Source organism: Oryza brachyantha, chromosome 3 (genome assembly GCF_000231095.2).
Source record: "Oryza brachyantha chromosome 3, ObraRS2, whole genome shotgun sequence".
NCBI lineage: Eukaryota > Viridiplantae > Streptophyta > Magnoliopsida > Poales > Poaceae > Oryza > Oryza brachyantha.
Window position 1 is genome coordinate 6487759 of NC_023165.2, and position 25800 is coordinate 6513558.

General features: G+C 42.7%; 3 protein-coding genes across 4 annotated transcripts; 2 read left to right on the forward strand and 1 right to left on the reverse strand.

Annotated features, from left to right (window-relative positions):
* Positions 1–2372: 2372 nt before the first annotated feature.
* On the reverse strand, positions 2373–5106 carry LOC102717784 (thaumatin-like protein 1). The gene is made up of 3 exons (XM_040521733.1): positions 4651–5106; positions 3843–4545; positions 2373–3042 (listed from the first exon to the last, which is right to left on the reverse strand). The coding sequence occupies exons 1-3, from the start codon at positions 4706–4708 to the stop codon at positions 2790–2792; spliced, it is 1014 nt and encodes a 337-aa protein (XP_040377667.1). The 5' UTR covers positions 4709–5106; the 3' UTR covers positions 2373–2789.
* A 2255-nt stretch (positions 5107–7361) lies between these two features.
* Positions 7362–11292, forward strand: LOC102702172 (protein SPA, chloroplastic). Its single transcript, XM_006649662.3, has 6 exons — positions 7362–7708; positions 7804–7971; positions 8076–8159; positions 8318–8369; positions 8481–8637; positions 10972–11292. The coding sequence occupies exons 2-6, from the start codon at positions 7822–7824 to the stop codon at positions 10991–10993; spliced, it is 465 nt and encodes a 154-aa protein (XP_006649725.1). The 5' UTR covers positions 7362–7708; positions 7804–7821; the 3' UTR covers positions 10994–11292.
* Positions 11293–16903: 5611 nt separating this feature from the next.
* Positions 16904–20839, forward strand: LOC102718069 (thaumatin-like protein 1b). 2 transcript variants are annotated; one of them, XM_040521933.1, is made up of 4 exons: positions 16904–17289; positions 17450–17834; positions 17952–18191; positions 20159–20839. In XM_040521933.1, the coding sequence occupies exons 1-4, from the start codon at positions 17229–17231 to the stop codon at positions 20328–20330; spliced, it is 858 nt and encodes a 285-aa protein (XP_040377867.1). In that variant the 5' UTR covers positions 16904–17228; the 3' UTR covers positions 20331–20839. The 2 variants fall into 2 exon arrangements, with proteins under 2 accessions (XP_040377867.1, XP_040377866.1); XM_040521932.1 differs by having other exon boundaries at positions 17450–18191.
* Positions 20840–25800: the final 4961 nt, after the last annotated feature.

The window sequence follows — 25800 nt, forward strand, 5'->3', positions numbered from 1 at the left end:
CATAAGACCTCATGATTTATGATTGTCAAGGCGTAATCTTGCTATTTCAGATGGCCCATCGATCATCCTTGATGATGTAAGATCAATACACTTTTGACAGAAAAACATGGATTGTTTGATGAACGTGCCTCTTCCATGAACAAAGACACGAAAGTAATGCTCCGTGTAATGCAGCTTCTTTTCCAACCATTGCACATCGACACCAATATAACAAAAAGGCGTCCACTTTCAGAAAAACAAGCTTTCTGATGGCTTGTCTTTGATCCCATGTGTGAGCTTACATGGCTTGTCGGAGGGATGGAATTTAACTTCCTTAAACAGATTTGTTGATACTGCTAGCAATTTGGGCTTTTCTCCCTGTGAATTTTGTTGATGTATTTGTGATTCTACATGTCATGTTGGGATTATTCTGAAGCTCAACTCTATATACTATGAAAATGACCCTGCACCTGCTCGTATTGCCAGTTACCTGCATCACTTAATTATTGAGGCAATGGTCTATTGCAAAGCATGTGAGACAGCATTGCAGAGGACGGCATATTCCATTCCATAACGATCGACCGAATCGAAGGTACTCTATAACTGTAGTCGGCGCCAGTTCCATCTTACTTTCCTCTTTGCAAATTCCCCTTTTTGTTCTGAAAAAGATACCCTTTTCACGATCTTTATCATCAGAAGGTTGTCAATGCATTCAGCTTTTGACTCAAGATTCCTCCATTTCGTTTAACAAAATGAAACCACAGCTAAATTGCCACTACTTTCAGTTCACAAGCAACTGGGAGTCAACCAAAAGGTGAACCCTTCACGAGGGTGCAAGCAACCTCCCTTCTAACGATTGGTTACTTGGGCTAAGACAGCAAGCTGTTTAGACATAGGAGAAAGGTAACGATGTCGCTGCATTTGCTGAATCATCCATCCCTCTACAGTTTTCTAAATGATTGTCTAGCTCAAGAGAACACTTAATGTAACAGAAAAGAAGTCTCTTTTGCTGTAGTGCCCCGCTGTATCTTCTCTACTTGCAAATTGTGAGCTACTGTACACTAAATTGCTACTGACAAGAAAAAAAAAATGTAGTCACGTATCAGAGTCGGCATGCAGTGAGCCAGAAAACGACCTGGGTCGGTGGCCGATCCTTGTCGCGGTCACTGGACCGCCTCATGTGACAGGCATCGCGTCATCTCATCTCGGCCCGGTGCATGAAAGTTACATGCGACCTTGCATCGGGTGATGGTCAAATTCTAGGCGGTTTCACTGCAGAAATGCAGAAACCGGTCAATTTGGCGTGGAAAAAGGCCGTTGATCGCTGAGCACTAAGCTGAGCGCACGCGTGATCGTTTCACCTCTTGGCGCATGTGGCTATGGATCTCGGCAAGCTGAAAGCGAAGTTTCTCTGTCAGAGTTTGGTGAAGTGACTCCTGAAAATAGGATCATTAGGTAAGTGCTTTCCTGCAACCAACTAGTTGTCTAGACCGGCAGTTAGCAGTACGATAGACACACAAGAGCAGTCAAAATCCGATTCGTATACGGCATGACTAGAATGTACAGTACCTGATTGTGAACCAGGCCAGAGCAAGCAATGCATGGACAGAACTGTCCGGGGCATGTTCAATCACGAGCCTGAACTGGAGCCCTGAACATCCTGTTCGATCTGCGTCGATCATGACGCAGCTCGGCTAAGCTCGTGCATGCGGTGCTTAGACCACATCATCAACCACACAAAAAGAGGGCCATTGCGCGCGCACGCAGTTCGTAGCTACTAGGCACATTTGACGCTTTCCTTTCGCTTCACTCGAAAGCAGTGGACCAAATGAGCGGGCGGCCATCGCCGAGCGGCGGAGCCCATGTCCATCCCACCACGCGCCCGCCCCTTGCAGCGTTCGATACGATCCGCACATGACACATCCATGTCCATGTGCGGATCACCAAATCTTGCGCCATCAAGTGTACAGTAGTGTACGCTATATGTCGTAGACTGCTATACGTTATCAGTAGTATAGTATTTTAGCCCATGCAGACACCTAAGCTAATTTAGTTTTTTTTTCTTTCAGAGGTTGATTGGGGCACGCATGCATGCAGCTAGTTAGCTAGCTAGTATCAATCATCAGCTGCAAAAAATTAAGAAAAATCAAATTTTGCGCATACGTGTACTAGCAGTAGCAGTAGAGGAGTCCTTTGTAGCTATAGACTGGGAGCAATAATGGGACAACACGTCCAAACGAAAACTGTAGGTATGCCGTCGTGTACTACTGTGCCAACACGTAGGCTAGACCTGTATAAACGTGGCAGGTATTTGTCCAGTGCATTCACAGCGATATCAACCTACCCTGATCGATCATGTTAGTTGGTTCGCCACTACGATTAGAGGCCGGGAAACCGGACGTGCGAGTGCGTGCATAATCATTTTGCTCTTAAACCTGTGGGATAATTAATAATCATTTTGCTCTTAAACCTGTGGGACAATTAATCTTGTACATTTCCTTTTGCGAGACACAAACGCGCAAACCAAAACAAAGAAGAAGAAGAAGAAAAATGATTAATCTGATGGATTTTACAATGGCGTGACGCGAACTTGGCCAAATCATATCACCCGATCCCCCAACCTAGTGCACGACACCGGCAAGCAGCTCAAGTGGACGCCGTTTCGCGTTCGCTGCTCTGGCGGTAACCGTGCAGTGGTGGTGGGGGTGACGGCTCGTGCAAACGTGCAGCAACGACGCAACGCGCGCGTCTCCCCTGCTCCTTTTTGACCAAAAAATTTCCCGGGTGGTTTTCGCGTGATCCCCCTGCTGCTATAGCCGCGTCAGCTGCAGCGTGAGCAGCGCGAGCGGCGCGGCCAGGAGGGCCAGCCTCGAGGCCGGCGAGGACGACGCGTCGCCCGTGGCGAGGCTGGCGAGCCAGGAGTTGTCGCCCAGCATCACGCCCTGCCCGGCGCCGCCGCCGCCGCCGCCTGCCGTCCTTGGCATCTCCGGTGGGACGTCGGTGGTCACACCCGGCACCGTCGTCGTCGGTGTCGGTGTCGTCGTTCCTCCCGCCGATTTCAGGCTGTTTGCCACAAAAGAAAAAGCCGAGAATGAGTTCACAAGTGGTACAATTTTTTAGACGAGGCACAAGTGGCCGTAGTAAATAAAGACAGTGAAAGAAGCATCAAGTAGACGCATACTATCACTGGAAAGTGAAAAACTATCAATATTCGCATTGTTTCTGCTTAATTAGCTTAAATATTACTGTCTCCATGGCCTCAGCAACCGCGTGTTAAATTCCATCACCTCTCTCTTTCCGACTTGGCAAGATAATAGACCGAGTGGCCGACCGTACCATGACGTTGATGTGCAAACCGACAGCAGTAAAAGAAAATTACACAGGAGGGTCAAACCTCGCTTAACAGGTTAAGCACCCACTGAAAGTGCAAGCTGAATCACACTCCTACCATATACCAACTCTCCAGGCTAATCATCACATCGTATATTATCTTCCAAACATTTCACTATCACTGTCCCCATACACACACATATTTTCTTTTGTGGAAGCGTGACATTTCGGGACACCGCACTTGCACCCATTTTTCTTGCATACATTTTGATATGAGATAATGAGACGAGGTGATATGGTGTACTCATTGCTCAGTCACTCATGCACCAGCCAGAAGGCCCAAAATGCAACTCCGTGCCATCTCCGATTAATTATCGTGTTCCTCAGCTGACGCACGCTCTCTCACCTACTTGTGCAATTGTGCATGCAAATTACGAACGCTTTTATGACTAACCGAGCTAACGTCACGCGAAAGCAAGCGCTAATTGAAGCAAGCTGGAGTAATTAGTGCAGTGGTTAAATTAAGTACGGACCTTGGCGTGGCGACGGGGCAGAAGGTGATGGTGTAGTCGCGGCCGCCGGCGCAGGTGAAGGTGCTCGTCGGGTCGTCGTAGGCGTAGCTGTACGACCGCGGGCACGCCGACTTGAAGACCTGGGAGTAGGCGGTGGGGCGGCAGGTGTTCGGGTTGGCGTACGCGCCGCTGCAGCAGAACTCGGGCTTGCCGAAGGCGTCGCACGCGCTCCGGCACGCCGCGCCGCCCACGGCGCGGAGCTCCGCGGGGCACCGCGCGTTCAGGTCGGCCGCGCACCCGGCGGGAGCGCACGTCGTCGCCGTCGCGGCGGCGCCGCCGCCGACGCCGCCCGCGGGCTCCACAAGCATCGGCAGGTTGTAACCGTCCACGAGGCTGACGTCGTAGAAGTCGTTGCGGCCGCCGCCGTCGAGCGTGAACTCGGCCAGCGTGGCCGGGGGCGCCGCGCCGCGGCCGGCGCACTCCAGCGTGCCCGAGCCGCAGTCGCCCGTCGCGCACACGACCTTCCCGGTGCCGTCCTGCGTGCAGCCGGTGCGCGCCCACAGCCTGCCGGACCAGCCGGTCGGCGCCGGCACCGCGCGCGCCGTGCCGGGTGGCAGCTCGAACCCCGTCGGGTCCATTCTCGCGCTCCCGGCGTTCGACAGGATGCCCGGCCACACCGTCCCCGTGCACCGGTTCACGAACGTGAATGTCACAGCTCCACCCTCTGCATCAAATACAACGTCAAGCTCAGCTCACCATTACAAGAACCCATGCAGCTTCCCTTAATTACCAAAACAGCATCATCATCACTCCATGGTGATCGGTTTACCTCTCACAAGTATAAAAAGCATCCCAAGAACGACGCAAATTCTCTGAATTCCCATCATCTCGAAGCAATGTAGCTCCGGTTGGTGGTTAGTAATGGCAGGCGAGAGACGAGGTATATATGCCGCACCAGTATAGGTAGTCACTTGTCAGTATTAGTACGGTGCACTGTAGCTTGGATAGTACAGTGGTTAGAGAGGAGTGGGAGAGTAGAAAGGGATAGAGAAGTATTGAGCTTGGACAGTTGTATGGAACATCAACCACCCATAAACTATCAAGATTAGTATGAGAGGAAGAGACTAAAGAGAAGGGGGGAATCTGAGCTCTCCCTCCATGGCTGTACTTATAGCTCTAGAGAGGCTGCTCACTAACTTTTGGTCCAGTAATCACATTTTCTTCAGAAAAGGGAAAGCATGGTGGAATTGGGGGCTTGATTGGATTGAGACGCCCTTTTATCTCTCTGCAATTTGCACTGGGAGGTCTATGGATAATTGCTCTGTGTGCAGGATGGGTGAGGGAACATTAAGGTTTGGTGCTGGGTGGTGTCTGTAATCTTTTCGCAGAAAGGTGTGGAGTGTGTGATGAGATTTAGTGGAAGAATGATAGCTATTGCTAAACCAACCGTTTGTGGGGGGTTTAGAAGATAACATAATGAAATGGCGCATGTTTTGGGGGTTGGTTCTCCAAAATCTTTTTGGGTAAACGCATCTGAGCAAATCTTTGGAGGCTCTCTGTGATCGGTACTGCATGTGCAGTCGATAATATGGTGGTTGGTTCGTCTGATACTGGATTCTGGAGTGAGCAGTGAAATTTCAGGTGCGAAGAGTAACTGAAGAACTGAGATGGCAGGTGTGACAAGCTATCAAACATGTGTACTGCTTGCTAAAATGATTTGATTGTGATATCTCAATAATGTGTGTGTATAGTGTGTCTTGCTTATGTGTAAAGCCTGGAGAAATTCAGCAGCAGAAAAAAAAAGCTGAAAGAATGAATTATTCACAGCTAATCGTACAAAGAGACCACATTCTGAAATGAAAGATGGAGTAGTCCAAAGTGTTTCTATCAATCTGAAAAGAAGAAAGAAGGTGACTGTTTTGGCTTAAACTAGAAGACACCATCAACTCCTGCAGTAAATTCAGCTTAGTTAACACTTGCCGATAATTACTCTCAGTATCTTCGATTTTCAGTGAACTCTTGCAGGTGTTATATTTGATATCTACCATTTGTATGCAGCCTACGAAACATACATGCATCTTGGAATGTATTCGCAGGATCCTGTCTTCTGTCAATTTGTGAAGAGGGCGTCGGTCGATCAACCTGGTTGTGCCGCTACGTTATGTTGGAACCAAGAAACTTGCGTGCAAAGTATCTGTAAAACCAAAAGGCAAGGGAAGCTTAAGAAACAGAGAAGCGCAAGTTTCAATTGAAAATTGCTTTTTTTTTTTCCCTGCAAAATGCGGCTACCTGCTCTGATGGAGGAGGTGGAGCATCAGCAGCAAGTCTACTGGAGAAGCTGCCCTGAGTTCAGAATTCCCTTGACATATAAGCACTTAAGCAGATTCATCAATTATCCCTCGCAAAAAAAAGGTTCATCATTTATAACAGAAGAATTCGGGCATGACACTAGTCCACCACAATCTGAACTTTTGAGGTATGGACGCGTGGTTGAGCTTTTACGGCTTGTTTGATAACTTGGGAGAAGGGGATTGAGAGTTTATAGAAGGAATCAACCGTGAGATTAAGATGTGTCAGGAAAAATAGAGGCACAGAGGAGATACAAATTTAATATGGAAAATTCTTACGGAAAAAAAACATGGATACCGTCTAGCAACAATCACTATAAGAAGATGATTACAACGCGGGTTAATACAACAGACCATCACACCGTTCTCATATAGCTTACAAGAGATATAAAGAAAAAAAATCTAAAAGTCCTAATAGAAAAAAAAACTACGAGTCTTATTAGGAAACTCTAAGAGCCGTAAAGAAAAATAATATAAGTCATATTAGAAAATTTACAATATAATCGTAATACATTGCATATTGTAGTTCGGATCATATCTCTAATCTCTAACAAGATGAGAATTTAATATTTAGTCTTAATCCCTTGGTAAGACCCGTGGGAAATGACGTAGAGTTTATATAGTGACAATATTTTAAGCAGCGATGAATAACTCAAATTTATCTAGAAAATGTAAAGATAGGAATTCCCTCTCAACTCTTACCCTCGCCCCAAGTATTAAAATGCAGTGAGTTTCTTTCTCAATTCCTCATCGCTGTCCCTTTAAACTTCCCATTGTTCAGTCCCTCTCAACTGCCATTCCCTCTCCCCCAACCAAATGCACCTGGTCAGAGTTTTATACTAAAGTACTCTCTTATGCCATGCAGTGATGTTTCTAGCAAAACGATACTAGGGAGGTCCGAACAAACTTAAACTTAGATAGAGCGTCAACCCTTTCCAATTAATTTTTAACATAAAACTTTAGATAAATTTAGTGAAAACTCTCATGGTCCTAACAAGGATAGTGGAGGATCCTACCCCATCGCTTTCATAATAGATCCATCCCTGATGAGATGCGTCATACATGTCACAAACTTAAAACCATTACCGTCTCTCTGAAATTGTGTTCTGCTTGAGTTTTGAAGATAATTATCTTGAAGGATTATGAACTCCACGCCGGTCCATGAGGCTGATTCAGATTTTCCCTTGGTGTTGGGTCGGTCCGTCCATCTGGGCAGCCCACATCTCAACCCGGAAATTTGAGAGGCTGCCAAACTTCCACGACGGCACAATATCCATATCCGAAATGACCAAGCATGACCACGAACACCTGCTCCCCCATATCCCATCTTTCATGGTTTCATCTTCTCCTATCCACAGGTACCTTGCCGTTTCATTCAGAGATTTGGCATGTTTTCATCCGTGCCCTGCTGCTTCCCCTGATCTCCATGCTGAAGCATCTGACACTTCTGGAGCTGTTCATCTTTACTCCTCTAGTAGTTGTTCGTCAGACTGATCACAGGCAATAAATAAGCCAGTAACTAGCCATTCACACGTAGAGGTTAGAGCGCAATGCATCATATCTTCGTTTCTGCTATCTGGACGGAAGCTTGCATTGTTCCTGCTTATTAATTTTTGTTGATGATTCTTTACCAGCCCACGCATTCAGGCGCCATGGCCACCTCCTCCTCGCCACTCACAGCACTACACTCCTCGTTCCTCTCGTATACTCCTACCACCCCATCCATGGCGGCGCTGCCCCGGCGGCGAAGGCCCGGCTGCCGGTACCCTCGTATCCAGGCAGCCGATCTCGACCAGAATACGGTACGCCAAAAGCCACTGTTAATCGGAGGTTCTAATTGATGAACTGCACGGTGCTTTTTTTTTTTCCCTTCCGGTGATCGTCTTCGATGGCATGGCGGCTGCAGATCGTGGCGATATCGGTCGGCGTCGTCAGCGTCGCCATCGGCATCGGTATCCCGGTGTTCTACGAGACGCAGATCGACAATGCCGTGAGTCCTTCGGCTCTCCCCTGATTCAGTTCATGTCGAACTGTGTCCCGTTCACAGCCAGGATCTGAAAAAAAAAAATCAAAACTTTCATCGAGTGAAACTGGAAGCGATGTAAAGTTTGCATCACTTTTTTACCTTCTCGTCCTTCGTGGATGCAGGCGAAGAGGGACAACACACAGCCGTGCTTCCCCTGCAGCGGCTCTGGGGCACGTACGTGGCATTGCTCCTTCCCGATCGATGCCATGTGTTTTTCTCCTTTGGAACAGCGCCTGTACTAGATCAGAATGTTGAGCATAATAAATCGTTGATTTTCTTTTTCAGAGGTGTGCAGGTTTTGCACTGGGAAGGGCACCGTGGCTGTTGTGATCGGCGGAGGCGAAACTGAGGTATCAAAGTGTGTCAACTGTGATGGGGTTGGCTCGTTGACATGCACCACATGCCAAGGCACTGGAATTCAACCACGCTATCTTGACCGCAGGTGCGTTTCATTCTGAAAACAACTCATGAACACGATTGCTGAATTAGCGGATATCTTGCTCGAGATGCCTAAAATAGATGAACATAAATTAGATGAAGATCAATATCGGTAGTAACATTGTAAGGTCTAAAATTTCGCTCCATTTCTAGGCACCGTATATGAAGTTATGAACGTGCCACATATGCATAACACTAGCGATCAACGTGTGCCGGCCTGTAGATAATTTAAGTTATGGTTTAGTTCAATCAAATAAAAATAAAAGTTCATTTACTTAAACTAAAGTCTATTTTAAATTATCCATAAACCGATCCACAACCATCTACATGATACCCCTTTTGATCTTTGTGCCCTAGACTAATACAGATGACTATGTTATAGGGTACAGGGTACTGTAATCAACTAGTTCAATTTCCCGTACAGTTACACATGGCATTGGTTAAAGCAAAATTATGCTAGATGTACAACTCCACATTTATCAATCTACACTATATACTAATGTTTTCCTTTTCCTCCCGTATCATAGTAATGTTTGGCTCTGGGAGCGAACTTGGTACATACATGGTAATGTTAAGGGTCGGGGTCGTGGTAATTCAACTTGTCTATAAACACTCAAGGGTCTAACGATGCTATAAGAGCAAACTCGTTGTAACATCTATCCTGAAAATAGATGATGTGAGAAAAAAATAGGTTCTAGTAGATCATCTATCCCATCATCTAAAAATGAGCTTTACTCCTATCCTACCTTTTGTACCACGAGGTACTAATACCGTGAGGTACTAAAATGCTTACTCGTGCTATCCACTTCAGGATCAAGTTGACACTAAAATCCCGACTGTTGGTGATGATAGATCGAACGGTCACAGTTGCATGGTATCTCGAGGTACTAGCTTAGTCATAAAGTGGATAACACGAGTGGAGATATTAGTACCTCACGGTACTAGTACCTCGCGGTACAAAATGAATGATGAGTAAAACTCTCGTATCATTCATATTGAAAAGAGAAACTTTAAATATGGACGTTCTCTTCTTTCTTCATATCTTAACATTCAATCATAACAGGAGAGAACAATAACAACATGAGAGGTAACTGCAAAATATTAATAAAATTTATATGAATAATTTAAGAGCTTTTTTTATCATCCTTCAAAAAGTACTTCAATGTATCATATTTTTTAGCGTAAAAGTTTAGTACATTGAGACAAAATTTTAGGTACCAAAATTTTACACTAAAATTTTTGGTACCTCAAGGTACTTTTTAAGGATGATAAAAAAATCCTATGATTTAATATGGATGTTTTGTTAAAGTGATAATTGATATTAATAGAGAACCTATTTTGGAATTTGGATGAGCTATTGGGATGCTAAACTACCAACTCTACACCAACACACAGCGGCAACTCACACTCTGCAGCTTGTTGATCACAGCATCTAGCTCCTCCTTTTAGTCTCTCGCAGCAAAGGATTCCACTGCAGAAGCCAAGAAATCACATGAAAAGGAACAATTAAAGGGGAGTAAACATGTTTCTTCCTGAAGATCATACCATTTCTAGTTAAACCGAAGTGACAAATAACTCCCAACAATATGACATGTACTTTAAACTGGTTGTTTCTCCTTTCTGTAGTTCACAAGAAAAAAAATTCTCATAGCATCTTGGGGATCTCCCCCCAGTTCAATGCATCTCTACAGATACACCAGACAAAAGAAAACAAACAACATTTAAACAAAATATGATCACTAGACTCCAGAAGGCCACAAAGTTGATAGAATTCAGACCCCACCCAGTTTTTCCTCTTAAGTTGTTCAGCGGATTGAATCCTATCTCTGTAAGCAACCCAAAGGAAGTGTTTAATCTTTACAGGACAGGGAGTTGTCCAAATACTCTGGATCCTATCATCAATCACACCTCTAAAGGATAGCACTTTGTACAGGGACTTGGAGTAAAACTCTTTTCTGGACCAATGTCCAGCCCAATTTATCAGGCTCCTCATTCAACCTAATACTTCCAATCTTCTCAGCGACAAGAGAGGCATTTTGCATATGCAGTTCTAGGCTAAATGATGCTCCGAACTATAGTAGAAATGACCGATTGGTATACCTCCAATTGCATATTTTCCATCAGTATACGTTCCTATTGTCGATATGCCATCGGAAATTGTCAAATTGCTACGGTGTCATCGTGTTGGAGTTTACCTTGTAAACTTGCCACTATCATTAGGCTTTCCCTAACGATGCTAGTAGCTTTGATTTCGTAAAAATAAATTGTACACATCTTGAAGCCTATCTACAAACGTAGGAAATGTCTGATGGTTTTGTCCTTTTTATTGGTAATCCAGGGAATTCAAGGATGATGACTAAGGGTTATGCCATTGCTAATGATGGCATATTGGCATGTCATGTTATTGTCCGATCTGACAACGCCATAATCTGGAGAGCTGTGCCCATCAGGATCGATTTGATAGTTTTATGTTGTATTGTATATCTCTTTTTGGTAAATATGTACTGTGTATGTTTTCTCAAGCGTCTGAAAAAAATGGAAGCCCTTTATGTACCCAAAATAGAAAAATGACCGTCCTCCAGCGGACAATGCTGATGACTCAAGTTGTAGTGTTAAACATTCTGAGATTAATACAACACTAGTGCAACTTTTTGATTCCTCCCTTCTAGTATAAATGATACTAAGAATTCTTCAAATTAATACTAATAGGGTATAGATGTTTTACTATGCTTTTTACTGATATTAGAACTAATTTAGACTGTTTATTTTTTCTAATTTAATAGATCAAAAATTCTTCCGTTAATGATAATATTGATAGTAGAACACTACCATATAGAACATTGCTCGTAATATCTCGCCGTATAAGTATAATGACTCTAACTTGAGATAACCAGGTAGTGATAAATAGAAACATCTGTTTTCTTCTTTTCCTCCGCTGCCGAACTATGTGCCGATGAAGCTTCTCGTATCAGATTTGGCAGCGGCAACAAATTAGGCATCAGTTCTGTGTACTTTCTCTAAAGAAACTCACACAATACTCGCCATGTTTTCAACGTTTGCGTGTGCCATGAGCATACGTGAGGGCGAGGGACCCCTACGGGTGGCCAACCCTGTACTGCAAATAGCCTAAAATTGTTGCTCCTACTTTCACTGCATCAGTTTAACAACGTAAGACATTCTAACCTTACATAAATTTATATAAATACTAATAAATTTAGACACATATATATAACTAATATATATTGATAAATAAATAGATATAAATATAGTTTAAATGTTTTTTTACCATCTTTAAGAAGTATTTTGAGATACCAAGAATTTTAGTGTAAACTTAAGGTACATTGTATCTTAATAGACTAAACTTTTACACTGAAAAATATGATATTTCGAGATATTTTTTAAGAATAATAAAAAACACTAGATAAAAAGTCATACAATACAAAACAGATGAAGTACATGTAATGAGAAGCATATACACGCTCTATGGTTATCCTGATTGAAAGCAACTTCCCCAAACATGCATGTGCAAACAAATAATTATAAATACACTCCTCCATTTTAAAATAATTTTATTTTTCACTCCTCACAAACATAACAATATAAAATCAAAAGGAACAGATTACCCCCAGTTTTATCAAATCCTATATAATCTTTCCATAATTTATCTATTTCTAATGCATTATTATAGTTTTCACAAACTCCGATGCATGATTACTTAGAAATAAACTTATTTTGGAACAAACTGGAATGAAAAAAATCTTATTTTAGGACGAATACAGTAATAACGTTCAACAATCATTCTTGCTAGCCGTCTAGATAGAGTCATCAAGATATCTTGCGGTGTGCCGGTGTGGGTTCAGGTTGCACTTAACTCATACTAATAAATATAAGCGAAACATAATATCAATAAAAAATAATTTATGAGCAAGACTTTTATATATGTGTCCTTATCATTTTAAAAACCAATACTATGAAATAAATATGATAAAAATATTAAAATCTAGTGTAAAATTAAGTTTTAAATTTTGAATTTGTTTATAAGTATAAGCATAAGTATAAATGAAACAACAACTCAACAAGGGCTTGCTCTTGCTAGCTCTTGTTATTCCCGTACTCTGTGCAGAACAGTTTTGTGCTGAATGTGAGAAAATTATGCATGTACATGCTCTGTCCCATAATAGATTTATCTTTCTAGTTTAAATAGAACTTTTTTTGGGATCGAGAGGCTATTAAATAAGCAAGCGTGCCCATATGTGAAATGGCCCTAAACAGAACAGTGAATCCAAGCCACCAAGTGTCGAAGGATTGCATGACATCCATGTTCTATGCAACTAAAAACTCTGGCCGCAACATCACTTCCAAAAATAATTGAAGTACTCCAGCATGTCTTCCAGCCTCCAGGAGAATGAGCTTGAGGCCCATCTTCCATACAGTCATCCACTTATCCGCCAGTCGTCCAATAGTTGATAAGTGATAACTGCCTCTACGAACAAAGCAACAGTGAACATTCATCTGCCTTTCTGCCCAATCCGTAGTCATCTCGTTTTGTTGGGTAAAAATAATGCCGAAGCAAGATCGATATCACATGTTCTTCAGACATGGCAACCATGTTCTGCAAGCAACTTTTTCTGTCATGGAAAGGCCCGCTCGACTGCCAACCTTTCTTTTTTTTCCCACACAATTCCACGTTGATATACAGTTAGTTGCTCAAAGGCACCGTACGTCCATGGATCATGATCCATTCATTCCACGGCTTTCTGCCATGAAATTCCCATATCCTCTGTCTCTCTCCTTGGCAAAAGCCCGGCTGCTTCTGTCATCCTCCACTAGTTTTGGTCAGTCACAACGGAGTGGAGCTCATGTCCTTACACCTTCATTGGTAGCTTTCTCCGTTTTCTATGCCGATCGATGTTTGCATTCCCTCTCCGACAAAAGGCAAGCCGTGGAGTTGGAAGAAGAGACATGAATCTTAGATCTGCTGCTAGTTTCAGCAGGGATGAGTCATCAGTGTTGTGAGCTAATGGTGGACTGGTAGTTGCCAAAGTGTAGTGAGTCAGCCATTGATCCTTCCATTTGCATGGCCGCCATGCAAGATTTTCCAATTTTCCATGCAATGTGATGCAACTACCAAAAATTCGCGTGGAACCACGTGGGTAAAGCTAGCACAAACACGTGGAAAGATAGCGGTTGGGACTTCGTTTTGCAGATTCAGCCTAGTACTACTGTATTAGTAACCACTGAGTGAGTCACAACTGCAACCTTTGTTTCCATTTTGTCGTGCCCATAAAAACGTTTTAGTTTTCTCGACGTTTTTTGAAGCCTAATATCAACTGACTTTTGACCCATTTTTTCGCTTCTATTGTTAGTTATAAGCTAAAATTTAAATTTTTAATTTTTAATTTAAAATTGATGGGAGTTTTCATCGAAGTTTATTTTCAACCTTAACTTTTAGATCACTAAGAATACATATATAAATTTTTTATTTATAAATTATTTTTTATTTACAAATATATTGTTTATCTTTTTTTATATAAAAAAATCAAACAATCACCCTTTTTAATTCGGTGTGTACAACGCATCCACGGGGTGAGATGTGTCATTCTTGGCTGGAGCCACATAAGCCTTTTTCTGGTAGAGAAAGAAAGCAAATCCTGTGGAACTCGAATATTAGCAGGAGCTGTGCAAAAGTCGCAAAGCTTGTTTATCCAAATAAAGGGTCAATTCGTTAACTAGATTCCTGTATATTCTGCCAGATTCAGGCACCGCTTCTTACTTTTGTGCTGTATCTTAACAGTCATGACCATGCTTTGAGCTCGATCCTAAAACCAATGTTGTTTTCAGTTCCTGAACTTGTCGTGGCGATACCTCGTGTATGAAATGCTCCGTCCATTTTATAACATAAGTTGTTTATCTTTTTATTTATGATTTTTGATTATTTATCTTATTCAAAAAATTATGAAAATATTGTTTATTTTACTTGTGATTTATAAAAAAACTTTACCTGATTTATAATTTTTTCTATTTCTACTCAGTTTTTGAATAAGACGAATGATCAAATATTAACTTAAAAAAATCATACATCTTACATTATAAAACGGAGTTAGTAGCAATTAGCCTGCGTTGTTGCTGAAAATTTATGGATAAGGTGCCACGGCATGTGCATACATGAATGCAAGCATGTGACCATCCCTCTCAGCTTCAGTCCATCGATCTGATACACGATGGATCATTGCGGCTTTCAGCCTCTCAGAGATCGTGCCTGGTCGGGTATATGAATGCATAAGGCCCAAAAGACATGTTAGGCTGCTATGTTAAAGGTTCAGGATGATTGATCTGAACATGTGTAACCCACATGATTAATTGATCATATAGCTCTTCCAATTTTAGCTGCTCTGCGGCTCTGCTCTCCTCATGGGCAGCTCCTGGCGGAAACTAAGCTTGTGTGGAACTCGTTAAGCACAGAAATGCGAACCAGGTGGCCTATTTACAGCCCGTTGTACCGGTATGATCTTAGAGCCATGCAGATGCGGATGCCACTGGTAAAAAACATGTTTGCTCCGCACTGTGCAAATGCAATTCAGGAGAGCGACCGGGCCTGGGAGAGAGCACACTGGGATTTTTTTTAGTTATAGAAATAAATATTCTTAAACATAGTTCTGAGTCGAAATATTTTGGCCATGTCATTCTAGCCGATGTGGTAGTTTACTTTTATGGTTTTTTTTAAAATAATTCAAAAAAATACTGACCTAATCGGCATTGTCGCTGTAAGAAATACGGTGCCATGTCCGGCGCCCGTACGGGTGGGCCGAAAAAAACTAAACCAAAAGGACCGACACCAAGAAATTCAATAATCAATTTAGTCTTTTTTTTTGAATAAAATCAATTTAGTCCTAGACAGAGAAAGACCGATTTTGTTCCATCAATTCGGTTAGACCCTCAATTAACCGAAAAGTTTGAATTAAGAAAAAAAAAGCCCAAATACAACCTACACTCAGCTCAATGGAATTTAATTTTAAACTTTACATCTTACTCCTCCTGTTCATGCAACTCAACAAGTGTTTTCGCTCGAACGTGCTCGTGATTTACTTTATAATTTTTGTGTTAAAGATTTCTATGATTTATTTACATATATGAAACTGTTGCTTAATTTCCGATCATGATTGAGACTAAAAAATGGAGACCGAATTATTTGGGCTTTACCGAGAACCGAGATCAAATTAACGAATACCCACCCTAGGTGCCGCACGCCGCTGTAAAAAATGGTTGCTTCGTGTATTGTTTTTGGGACAACGGCGACGAATGCCGGGGGAAAGCGACTAGGCGTCGGGGACACCGGGAGAGCAGAAATGCACGGGTCCCTAGCTAGCGAGCTGGGAACTGGGCGAGTGGCCATGCACCGTGTTGTGCTGGCATCAGATGGCAGAGAGAGTGCTATGGATAGGGAGGAGAATAGAGAGTTTTTTTTGGCACATTTTCCGGAAATATGGCTAAATTTATAGAAAATCTAATAATAAATACTACTGATAAACACTTAATTCTAAAAAATATCATCGATGAATATGAGTTCTAAAAAATGTCATCGTCATTAGGGTTCCGTTAACTTTTTCTGTTAAGTGCTATAGTATAAACAATGCTTTTAACAATAGAAATACATGGAACCTTAACGATGATAATATTTCTTAGACAAATTTGTTTGTGCGATGGTATTTTTTTAGAATTCGCATTCGCCAATGGTATTTTTTAGACTTAGACGTTTGTTAATAACATTTTTTAGATTTTCTCCTAAACTAATATAGTAAAATCAATTATCTGCTTCGGTAGTAAGTTAAGGCTACATGTCAGCTAAGGCTACTGTGCTTAGGATAACTTGCAATGCAAATGTCTCGAAAAGATTTCTCTCTATCGGGCCAGTCATGGTGGAGATTTTTAACAATATCAAGATAGATTGTCAGATCTTTTAATAGGTATGAACAAATACTGTCGTGCCTTGTTAAGGAGGATTAAGGGCGGGCGGCGCATTTTCCCCCTCGCGAAATATACGTAAACTGAGTCCCACGGAGCTGGAAAAACAACAGAAACACAAGGGTGAAAGTACAGCACGCAAGGAAACACAAGCCTGAGCAGGCAGGGCACAGGCCTCTGCCCACAGAGAGCTTTCTTTCCCTGCTCATCTTCTTCTTCCCTCTCGCGCCAAGATAACCGCCTTTATAAATGAGCTTACGAGCAAGCAAATTTCTTCCCAAACTCTCGCCTGCTCGAGATATTTGTGAAGGGCACGGAGAGCGAGGCAGGGCGTGTGACCGTGTGGGGTAGTAGGATTTCATTAGCCGAAGGACAAGCCACAAGGTCGGTCGGCAAGGCGAGTGCCGACATAGGTTCAGGCCCACTCTCCAGTGTCCGTTGTTTTCATCAGTAGGCTGCGTAGGTACGACCGCCTTGGCCAGTCTATAAAAGTCAAGTGACCGTCAACGTTGGCTTACCCTCCCGGCGGCCCGTTGAAGAAGAGCAGAGGAGAGTGTAGGAGAGCAGAGAGCTTGGAGTTGAGGCCTAGCTCGTGAATTTAGATTACAGTCTTACATAGAACATCTTGCGAGAATGTCACGGTGCTCAACTCATGTCGCTCTCCGGCTGCTTGCTCTGCTCTTCCTGCTTCCAGGTAATGGATCTTTGGCGTACTTGGCCCCCTTGCTCTGCATATGCGCATCGTTGGCTTGCTGTGTTTGCTTATTTTGGTCGGCAATGGGCGTTGGATTTGGTCGGCGTGCGGCTGGCGATCGGTGGAATTGGGTTTTTGATCTTGTTGCGTGCTTTTGCAGCTGTGTGGTCAGCAACGTTCACGATGACCAATAACTGCGGCTACACGGTGTGGCCTGGGCTGCTGTCCGGTGCCGGCACGGCGCCGCTGTCGACGACGGGGTTCGCGCTTGCACACGGCGCGTCGGCGACGGTGGACGCGCCGGCGAGCTGGTCGGGGCGCATGTGGGCGCGCACGCTCTGCGCCGAGGACGCGACCGGCAAGTTGACCTGCGCCACGGGGGACTGTGGCTCGGGAGGGATCCAGTGCAACGGCGGTGGCGCCGCGCCGCCGGCTACGCTGGTCGAGTTCACGCTAGACGGCTCCGGCGGCATGGACTTCTTCGATGTGAGCCTCGTCGACGGCTATAACCTGCCAATGCTCGTCGTGCCGCAGGGCGGGGGCGGCGCCGCGTCGAACGGGAGCGGCGGCGGCGGTGGCAAGTGCATGGCCACGGGCTGCCTCGTCGACCTCAACGGCGCGTGCCCGGCCGACCTGAGGGTCATGGCGGCGAGCACCGGCGCCGCCGCTTCCGGCGGTGCCGCCGTCGCTTGCCGCAGCGCGTGCGAGGCATTCGGGTCGCCGCAGTACTGCTGCAGCGGCGCGTACGGGAACCCGAACACCTGCCGCCCTTCCACCTACTCCCAGTTCTTCAAGAACGCTTGCCCCCGCGCCTACAGCTACGCGTACGACGATTCCACCTCCACCTTCACCTGCGCCACCGGCACCAACTACGCCATCACCTTCTGCCCAAGCACCACCAGGTACTCACTAATCAACTTCTCTGTACCGTTTCATACTCGAGGCTTAATAACTCAGCAACCAACTCCGCTTACTTTGTCGCGCTAAGTACTCTTAAGTGTCAACAAAATGGCGCGAAATGCCCGGGACTGCCTTAAATGTCAAGTAGTATTTTTTAACGTGACAACTAATCAACATGGAGTCTCGCCGATCTGATCTGGGACAGATCAAGCCCCATTTTTTAATTCAGTTCTGCAACGCTCTAGTAGCGGGTTTTGGTTTGACATATCATAGCATTTGTTATCCTTAAATTTCACAATTTTGCATAAAAAAATATCCTTTTAAGAAAGTAGTTATTTGACTTGCCATGTTATTTGAATGGCTAAATTTAGGTCCTCAGTAACCAAATCCAGTAACCCAAGCAACACATTTCCTCACTAGCACAATTGTTATCCGTGGGTCTCACGTGGGTCGTGGGTCTCACGTGGGTAGGACCCTCTTGTCATCCTCTTCTTGCCAATATTTAGAGAATGGTGATGGATAGTCTCTTAGAGATGCTCTTAAATTTTGAGTTGCCAAAACTAAAATGAATGACTAAATTTTAATTTGAAAAGTCAAATTTAGTTATTTTGTTAGAGATGCTCTTAGGAATTATTAGTTAGAGAGGGTTTAGATTGATTGAATTTTTGAAAGAAATGTCACGTCAAATGTTTGACCGGATGTCGGAAGCGGTTTTCAGACACGAATAAAAAACGAATTTCACGGCTAGCCTAGAAACCACGAGAAGAATCTTTTGAGCCTAATTAATTCATCATTAGCACATGTTGGTTACAGTAGCACTTATGGCTAATTATGGACTAATTAGACTTAAAAGATTCATCTCAAGATTTTTTTCGTTAATCTTTCGTAACTGTGCAATTAGTTTTTTGGTCCATCTATATTTAATGTTTTATTTATATGTTTAAAAATTCGATGTGATGTTTCTGAAAAAAAATTTAAGAACTAATAAGGCCTTAGTCTTCCAACGGTGAATAGACAGTGTAAACGCTCGTACGGTAGGAGTACAAACTTCAGAGTTAATTCTAGGACGGAAAGCCTACTTTCTGATTAGAGCCTTAGGGCATCTTAGGGCATCCTAAACAGTTTATCTATCCATCTCTATTCTAAAAATAGAGAATGCAAGGTAAAGATTGAGCTCCAACAGAGCATTTATCTTATCCTTTAGTTTTAGATGTTATCCATACTTGGAGAGAAACTTTATATTGGGATATTCTCTCTATCCTCCAAAGATATATAGAGGATGTCATATATGGATAATCGGCTGAAATACAACAAGATTTAGAGGATAAAACTGTTTAGATGCATAGATAATCAAATTTAGATGATCATTCGGGGATGCTGATGCTCTTATAGGTCCAAAACTCGACGATTTATAGCTGAAAGAGAAAAAAAAAAGTGGCTTGAGTTACACCAGTTCTCTGAACATTGCACATTGCGCTTTTGCTGCAAGCCTGAGACACAGTGAACACTGTGGTTAAAGTTGAACCGTTTATTCGTTCATGTTCCCCTCACAAACAGTGTGAGATCATTCAGACGAGCCAGGAGAATCAACGTCCAACCAACAGCGCGGCAACGGCTAGGCGGGCGGAATCTATGCCCTTGTGTGGGTGCGTCTCCCCCTCCAAGCACAGGACGACAAAAGCTGATGCCACCAAGTCTGCACTTGGCTTTCTAGCCGTTTCGCGCGAACGGCCCCCCATCTCGCGAATTGATTGATGGCGCTGACACTGTTGTCCTCTTCCCTGCATCCCCAACCGCATCCCATGTTCCCGTGCCCACATACTCCGTACGTCGCGCGCATTTACGCCCTTGTACAGAAAACGAGATCTGCATTCTGCATCACAATAATCTGCTGGCTGCGGTACATACGTATTACGTATACACTGTTGAGTGTTGAGCGCTGACAAGCTTCAATTTCTCTTTGTTGCAGCGGGAAGGTATCCGGCGTCGAGAACCCGCAGGCCGCCGCGGCCGGCGTGCCGTCGACGGACGGAACGATGGTCGTCCTCGGCGCCGAGCAGCTCTCCACCACCTCCTCCGCGGTCCTTGCTGCGCCGCAGCTGATGATGCTACTACTGCCGCTCGTCGCCGCCGTGCTGTAGGCCGGCGGCCGGTGGACGCGTACAATGGTGGCAATCACCCAACATGACTTCTCCCCGCCGCCGTACGTACCGATGGGCCCACCAGCTTATCCTGCTCGCCGGAGGTGTCCTCATCCGGCCCGTCTCTTGTGGCGTGACGGAGGCAGAGATAAGATTCCGTGTGAGGAGCCCGGAAGGTGACAGTGCTACGATCAGTTACCGAATCGAGGAAGGAGAAAACAAGAATTGTATCCACGCAGATCGCAGCTTTCTCGATTAGTTCATATCACAGGCATTAGAGATTAGAGTGGTAATTAGTGCTATACCGCTGGTTTAGTCTCCTCTTTTCCTACGTTTCCTTGATTTGTTGAGCGGAAAAGAATGCCATTGAGTACTTTTACTGTTGTTCGTCGTGATGCGAATTACGGCGGCGACGACTTTGGTGATGGTTAGCGCGGAAAAGAGAGGGCACGGGCGATATGCCGATATCATTCGTTATTTCTCTTTTAAGGCTCCGTTTAGTTCCCAAAAATTTTAATCCAAAAATATTACATTAAATTTTTGATACTTAAATAGAGTATTAAATATAGATAAATTGAAAAACTAATCTCACGGTTATGTGAGAAGTCTCAAAATTTTAATCCGAAAATATTACATTAAATTTTTGGATACTTAAATAGAGTATTAAATATAGATAAATCGAAAAACTAATCTCACGGTTACGTGAGAAATCGTGAGACGAATCTTTTGAGCCTAATTAGTACATAATTAGTCATAAGTGCTACAGTAACCAACATGCGCTAATGATGGATTAATTAGGCTCAAAAGATTTGTCTCGCGGTTTTCACGCCAGCCATAAAATTCGTTTTTTCATTCGTATCCAAAAACCCCTTCCGACATCCGATTAAACGTCTGATGCGACACGCAAAAATTTTTATCTCACTAACTAAACATTCCCTATCTTTGTACTCCTATCTTGATTGACTTCACACTGGTACGTCGTACTACACGTGGACGTGTGAATGGATGAGTTGCATTGCGAGCGCATGTGTGGTTAGGGGTGTTTAGGCTCGAAAGATTTTTGGAAGAAGTATCACGTCAAATGTTTAATCGGATGTCGGAAGGGGTTTTCGGACACGAATGAAAAAACGAATTTCACGGCTAGCCTGAAAACCACGAGACAAATCTTTTGAGCCTAATTAATTCATCATTAGCACATGTTGGTTACTGTAGCATTTATGGCTAATCATCGACTAATTAGGCTCAAAAGATTCATCTCAAGATTTCTTCCGTAACCGTGCAATTAGTTTTTTGGTTCATCTATATTTAATGCTTTATTTAGGTGTCCAAAAATTTAATAGGATGTTTTTGAAAAAAAAATTTAGGAACCCTAAGGCCTAGATATCGAGTCATCGGGATGAGCTTTTATTTGTCTTGTCTCTACTGACTACTGATCATGAAGGTGGGTAGTCTTGTGACAAGATGAGTGGGTTTTTTCTCGTGAGAAATGCAATTTGTTCTAAAATGTACTCCTTCTGTTTAAAAAAATAAATTTTTTGATTTTCGTGTCTAACGTTTGACCATCCGTCTCATTTAAAAAATTTTCAGGAAATTAAAAAAAAATTAGTCACACGTAAAATACTATTCATGATTTATCATCTAATAAAAACAAAAATATCAATCGTAAAAAAATTTGAATAAGATGAAGAGTCAAAAATTAAAGGTAAAAAATGAAAAATTGGTTTATTTTGGAACGGAAAGAGTAGTAGTTTTGTTTCATTCTTCGTATACTAGAATAATTTTATCTTTTATTCACCATCGTACCAAGAAATAACTAAAATAACATTGTTTTATCAAATGACAAATTTATATCCATCTTTTTTATATTTGTTTTAGTTTTATAAATTTTAATGTAATGATTACTCGGACAAGTTGGATAAATATTATGTTGTGTTAGAGATCGCGAAATTCAAGATAACGTTTTTCTAACCTATCATGATTGGCGGTGACTGACCCTGAGGGGCTCCTAATCTTATGCATAAGAAAATAGGGTCAAGTGATCAAATGTTTAAAATTTTAATTTCATCTATCAATTCCGACCACTATGGTTAGACAATAATCTGAAGGCGTGCACAGACAAGTCAAAAAACTCATTCACGTCCTAATCAAACCTTTGATCAATAGTAAAGGTGAACGAAAATAATATCCCGAGTTCCTGACACGTCGGCTGCTAGGGTCCAATTTGAGGTACCTGATAATGTTAGTGGGTTATCTGATTTCTTTTTACGCCTTCGCTATTCTACAGGCGCTTGATTATTTTGTTTTGCTTACGTCGATTTTCTAACCGCACGATCAAACACCGGCCGCAACCGTAGTTTTTTTTGTCTATCCACCGATCCGTTTACTCGAAGCCCACAAAGCCCGTTTAGTCGAGGTCCTCGAGGACAGTGGGAAAATGCCCATGCTATGGCGGCGAACTTCGCTCCACCCTCCTATCATCGCGCCCTCCCCGCTTATTAGGGTTCCGTTCCGTCCCGCCCTCGCCCTGTCAAGTGCCAACGGCCACCATCTTGAGGCGTATGGATGTCGCCTCGTCGCCGCACTCCCCGTCGCCGCTACTACTTCCCGCCACCACGTTGCAGGTCACCAACGATACCGACGCTGCCACAGCATCACCTAGGGGGTTTTATTATGCTTATTCGATTTGTTCATTTATGCTTGCTTTTGGTTGCTGGTACCTGTCGTATATAAATATTTGACACCGTTGACTTTTTAATGCACGTTTGATCATTTGTCTTATTTAAAAAATATATATAATTACTAATTATTTTTATATCATTTTATTTATTGTTAAGTATATTTTTTATGCATATATATAACTTTATAAAAGAAATTAAATAAAACGAATGATCAAACATATATGAAAAAATCAACGACGTTAAACATGTAGGGACAGAGTGTGTACATTTTAGTACTCAGTGAATTTGTCCCATCACTTTCTCTCGCTTGTTCTGCTGGTGCGAGCATTACACGAGATGTAAGATCATACGCCCTATTGCAACGAGGCGTCGAGGCGTTTACCTTGCCTTCGTTGCCACAACGAGGCGATGGTAACCATGATGATCTATACTAAACTTGCATAACATGGAAAACAAAAACTCTTAGTATAAACGAAAGTGTAACTTTTAACTTTTGTTTATATATGCAGCGCAATTTATCATATGAATCAATCTAGATGCATTTTATGCTTATGTACACAATACTTATTATTATTACAAATATATACAACACCTATCTGATTTCGTGGTTTGCCTTATCTATTGATCATCATGGTTAATATCATACCCCCGGTCCCCGTTCCCGCCGACGCTGTCACCCCCGAACCTGACCCCACCGACCCGTCTCTGTCCCCACCGACACAGATAAACAGGTATGACCGTGGGTATAGGCGTCCATGGGTATAGACAGATTCTGTACCCGTGACGTAGCAACAGGTACAAATATAGGTAGTTACTTCCCTGATTGCCATCCCTATAATCGACTAACAAGTTCTAACAAAAATCAGTTACCCGATCAATCCGTGGACCCTTTTTTTCATTAAGTGCCGATCCATTCTACGTGTGTATTCCAGGTACAAAGAATAAATCTAAATTCTTACCAAGTTGAGATATCGTTTTACAAAGTATTTATTTCTTTTTTTGGTCCACCGGTCGCAGGACTGACTCCCTTGGGAGTGTTTTTCGTGAGTTTCACCGGTGATAATTTTCCTGCTCCCTGGAGTTGCCTTTTGGTGACTCTAGCCAGATAATAGGGCTTTATTTACTATCTTTGAAAAGGAATTTAAGATATCAAAAATTTTAGCGTAAAATCATTTAACCTCGAGGTACATTGTACGTCTACAAGTTACCAAAATTTTACACTCAAAAATATGATACATCGAGATACTTTTTTAAAGATCAATGTTAAAAAAGCTATAGATAAGAAGGTATGTTTAGTAGGACTGCATGTTACCCATGCACTAGGATTGGGTATCCATACCCGTTTCATGCATTATAACTATGCACAACGATAAACAATAAGGTATACGCTGTTGTTAAATGCATATGTTAGAATTTAGAAATTTAGAAATCAAAAACATACAAGGCTACGAGATAAAATCAACGGACACGCAATGCAGCCACATTGCAAAAAATCAATAATTATAAGATGACAATTCAAATAGTGCAAAACCCATTACGACGCTACCAAGCTCCAGTCAACCACAACATGGGTATTTTGAACCCATGGGTTAACGCGTTCGGATGTCAGAAAAAGGTACCCACACCCGTCATACCCGCTGGGTGAAGGTTTTGTCCGTTAATATACCCATGGGTATAATATTTGGAACGTACCCGCCTAAAAACCCAACGGGTTTCGAGTCATGGGTCCCGTTGCCATCTCTACATGCACTTGTACGATTGTACTTACGCACTTGTACAGTTGTACTTAAGTGTACGGTGGAGTGTCCTACTTGTACCCTTTAAAAATAATTATTTATATAGAACTGTTTTCACAAAACATGTGTTCTATAAGTTTTGAAAGTGGCCAATTGAAAATCCGAAATACAGGATCATCGAATAAATGGCCTAAATGCTAATTGTTGGAGGGGAATCGAATTTACTTGTATTTTCAATTTAAATATTTAAAAAAGTTTTACAGATCCATGGGCTTTTTTTAAAAGAAAAACGTCCATCCGAAGGGCGTTTAACATGACAATTCATATGGTCGTTGGACCAGAACAATGTGGGTATAACGACGTGATGGCAATTTTCGGCAACTCCCTTGCCGCACTTGGGCATCTCCAACAAAAGGCTAATATGAGTTCTAAAAATTAAATTTTGGCATTAGAGACTAAAAATACACTCAAACGGATGTCCAAAAGTACTCCAAAACTTTTAGCATCCCAAGCATATATACTTCTTGGCTAAATTTTGGCCTTCCACTGGGTTTCCAGTACAACAATTCGTCACCCTTGGGAACATCCTGGCCGGCTGTTGCCGCCGTCTCCCTCCGGTCATCTTCATGGCTGGTTGATAGATTTCACTAGTTGATGTATCTAAATAGGGGTTCTATAATGTAGCTCATCGTAGATTGCAATCTGAAAAATATATTGACGTAGCACACTAAAGTACTGTAACAAATATATACTAGCTCATAAAGTTTTTTGCACACAAGCGAAATGATTATATCTAGCATTTTACTCTAAAGTGGAATACCAATGATTTTAATTGAGATAAAAGATTAACGCGCCCATTTTAAAAAATTTGGAAACCAATTATAGGGCCACTGTTGAAGATGGGGATGTTTTTTGACCCCAAATTTATTGGCTTGTCCCAAATCCAGGATTTTTAGGAGCTAATTTTTAGGGAAAAACTACAAGACGGGATTCCATTCGGACGGAACAGTTAATGAACAATTAATTTAGGTGTGCTAACTGATGGACAATGAGTCA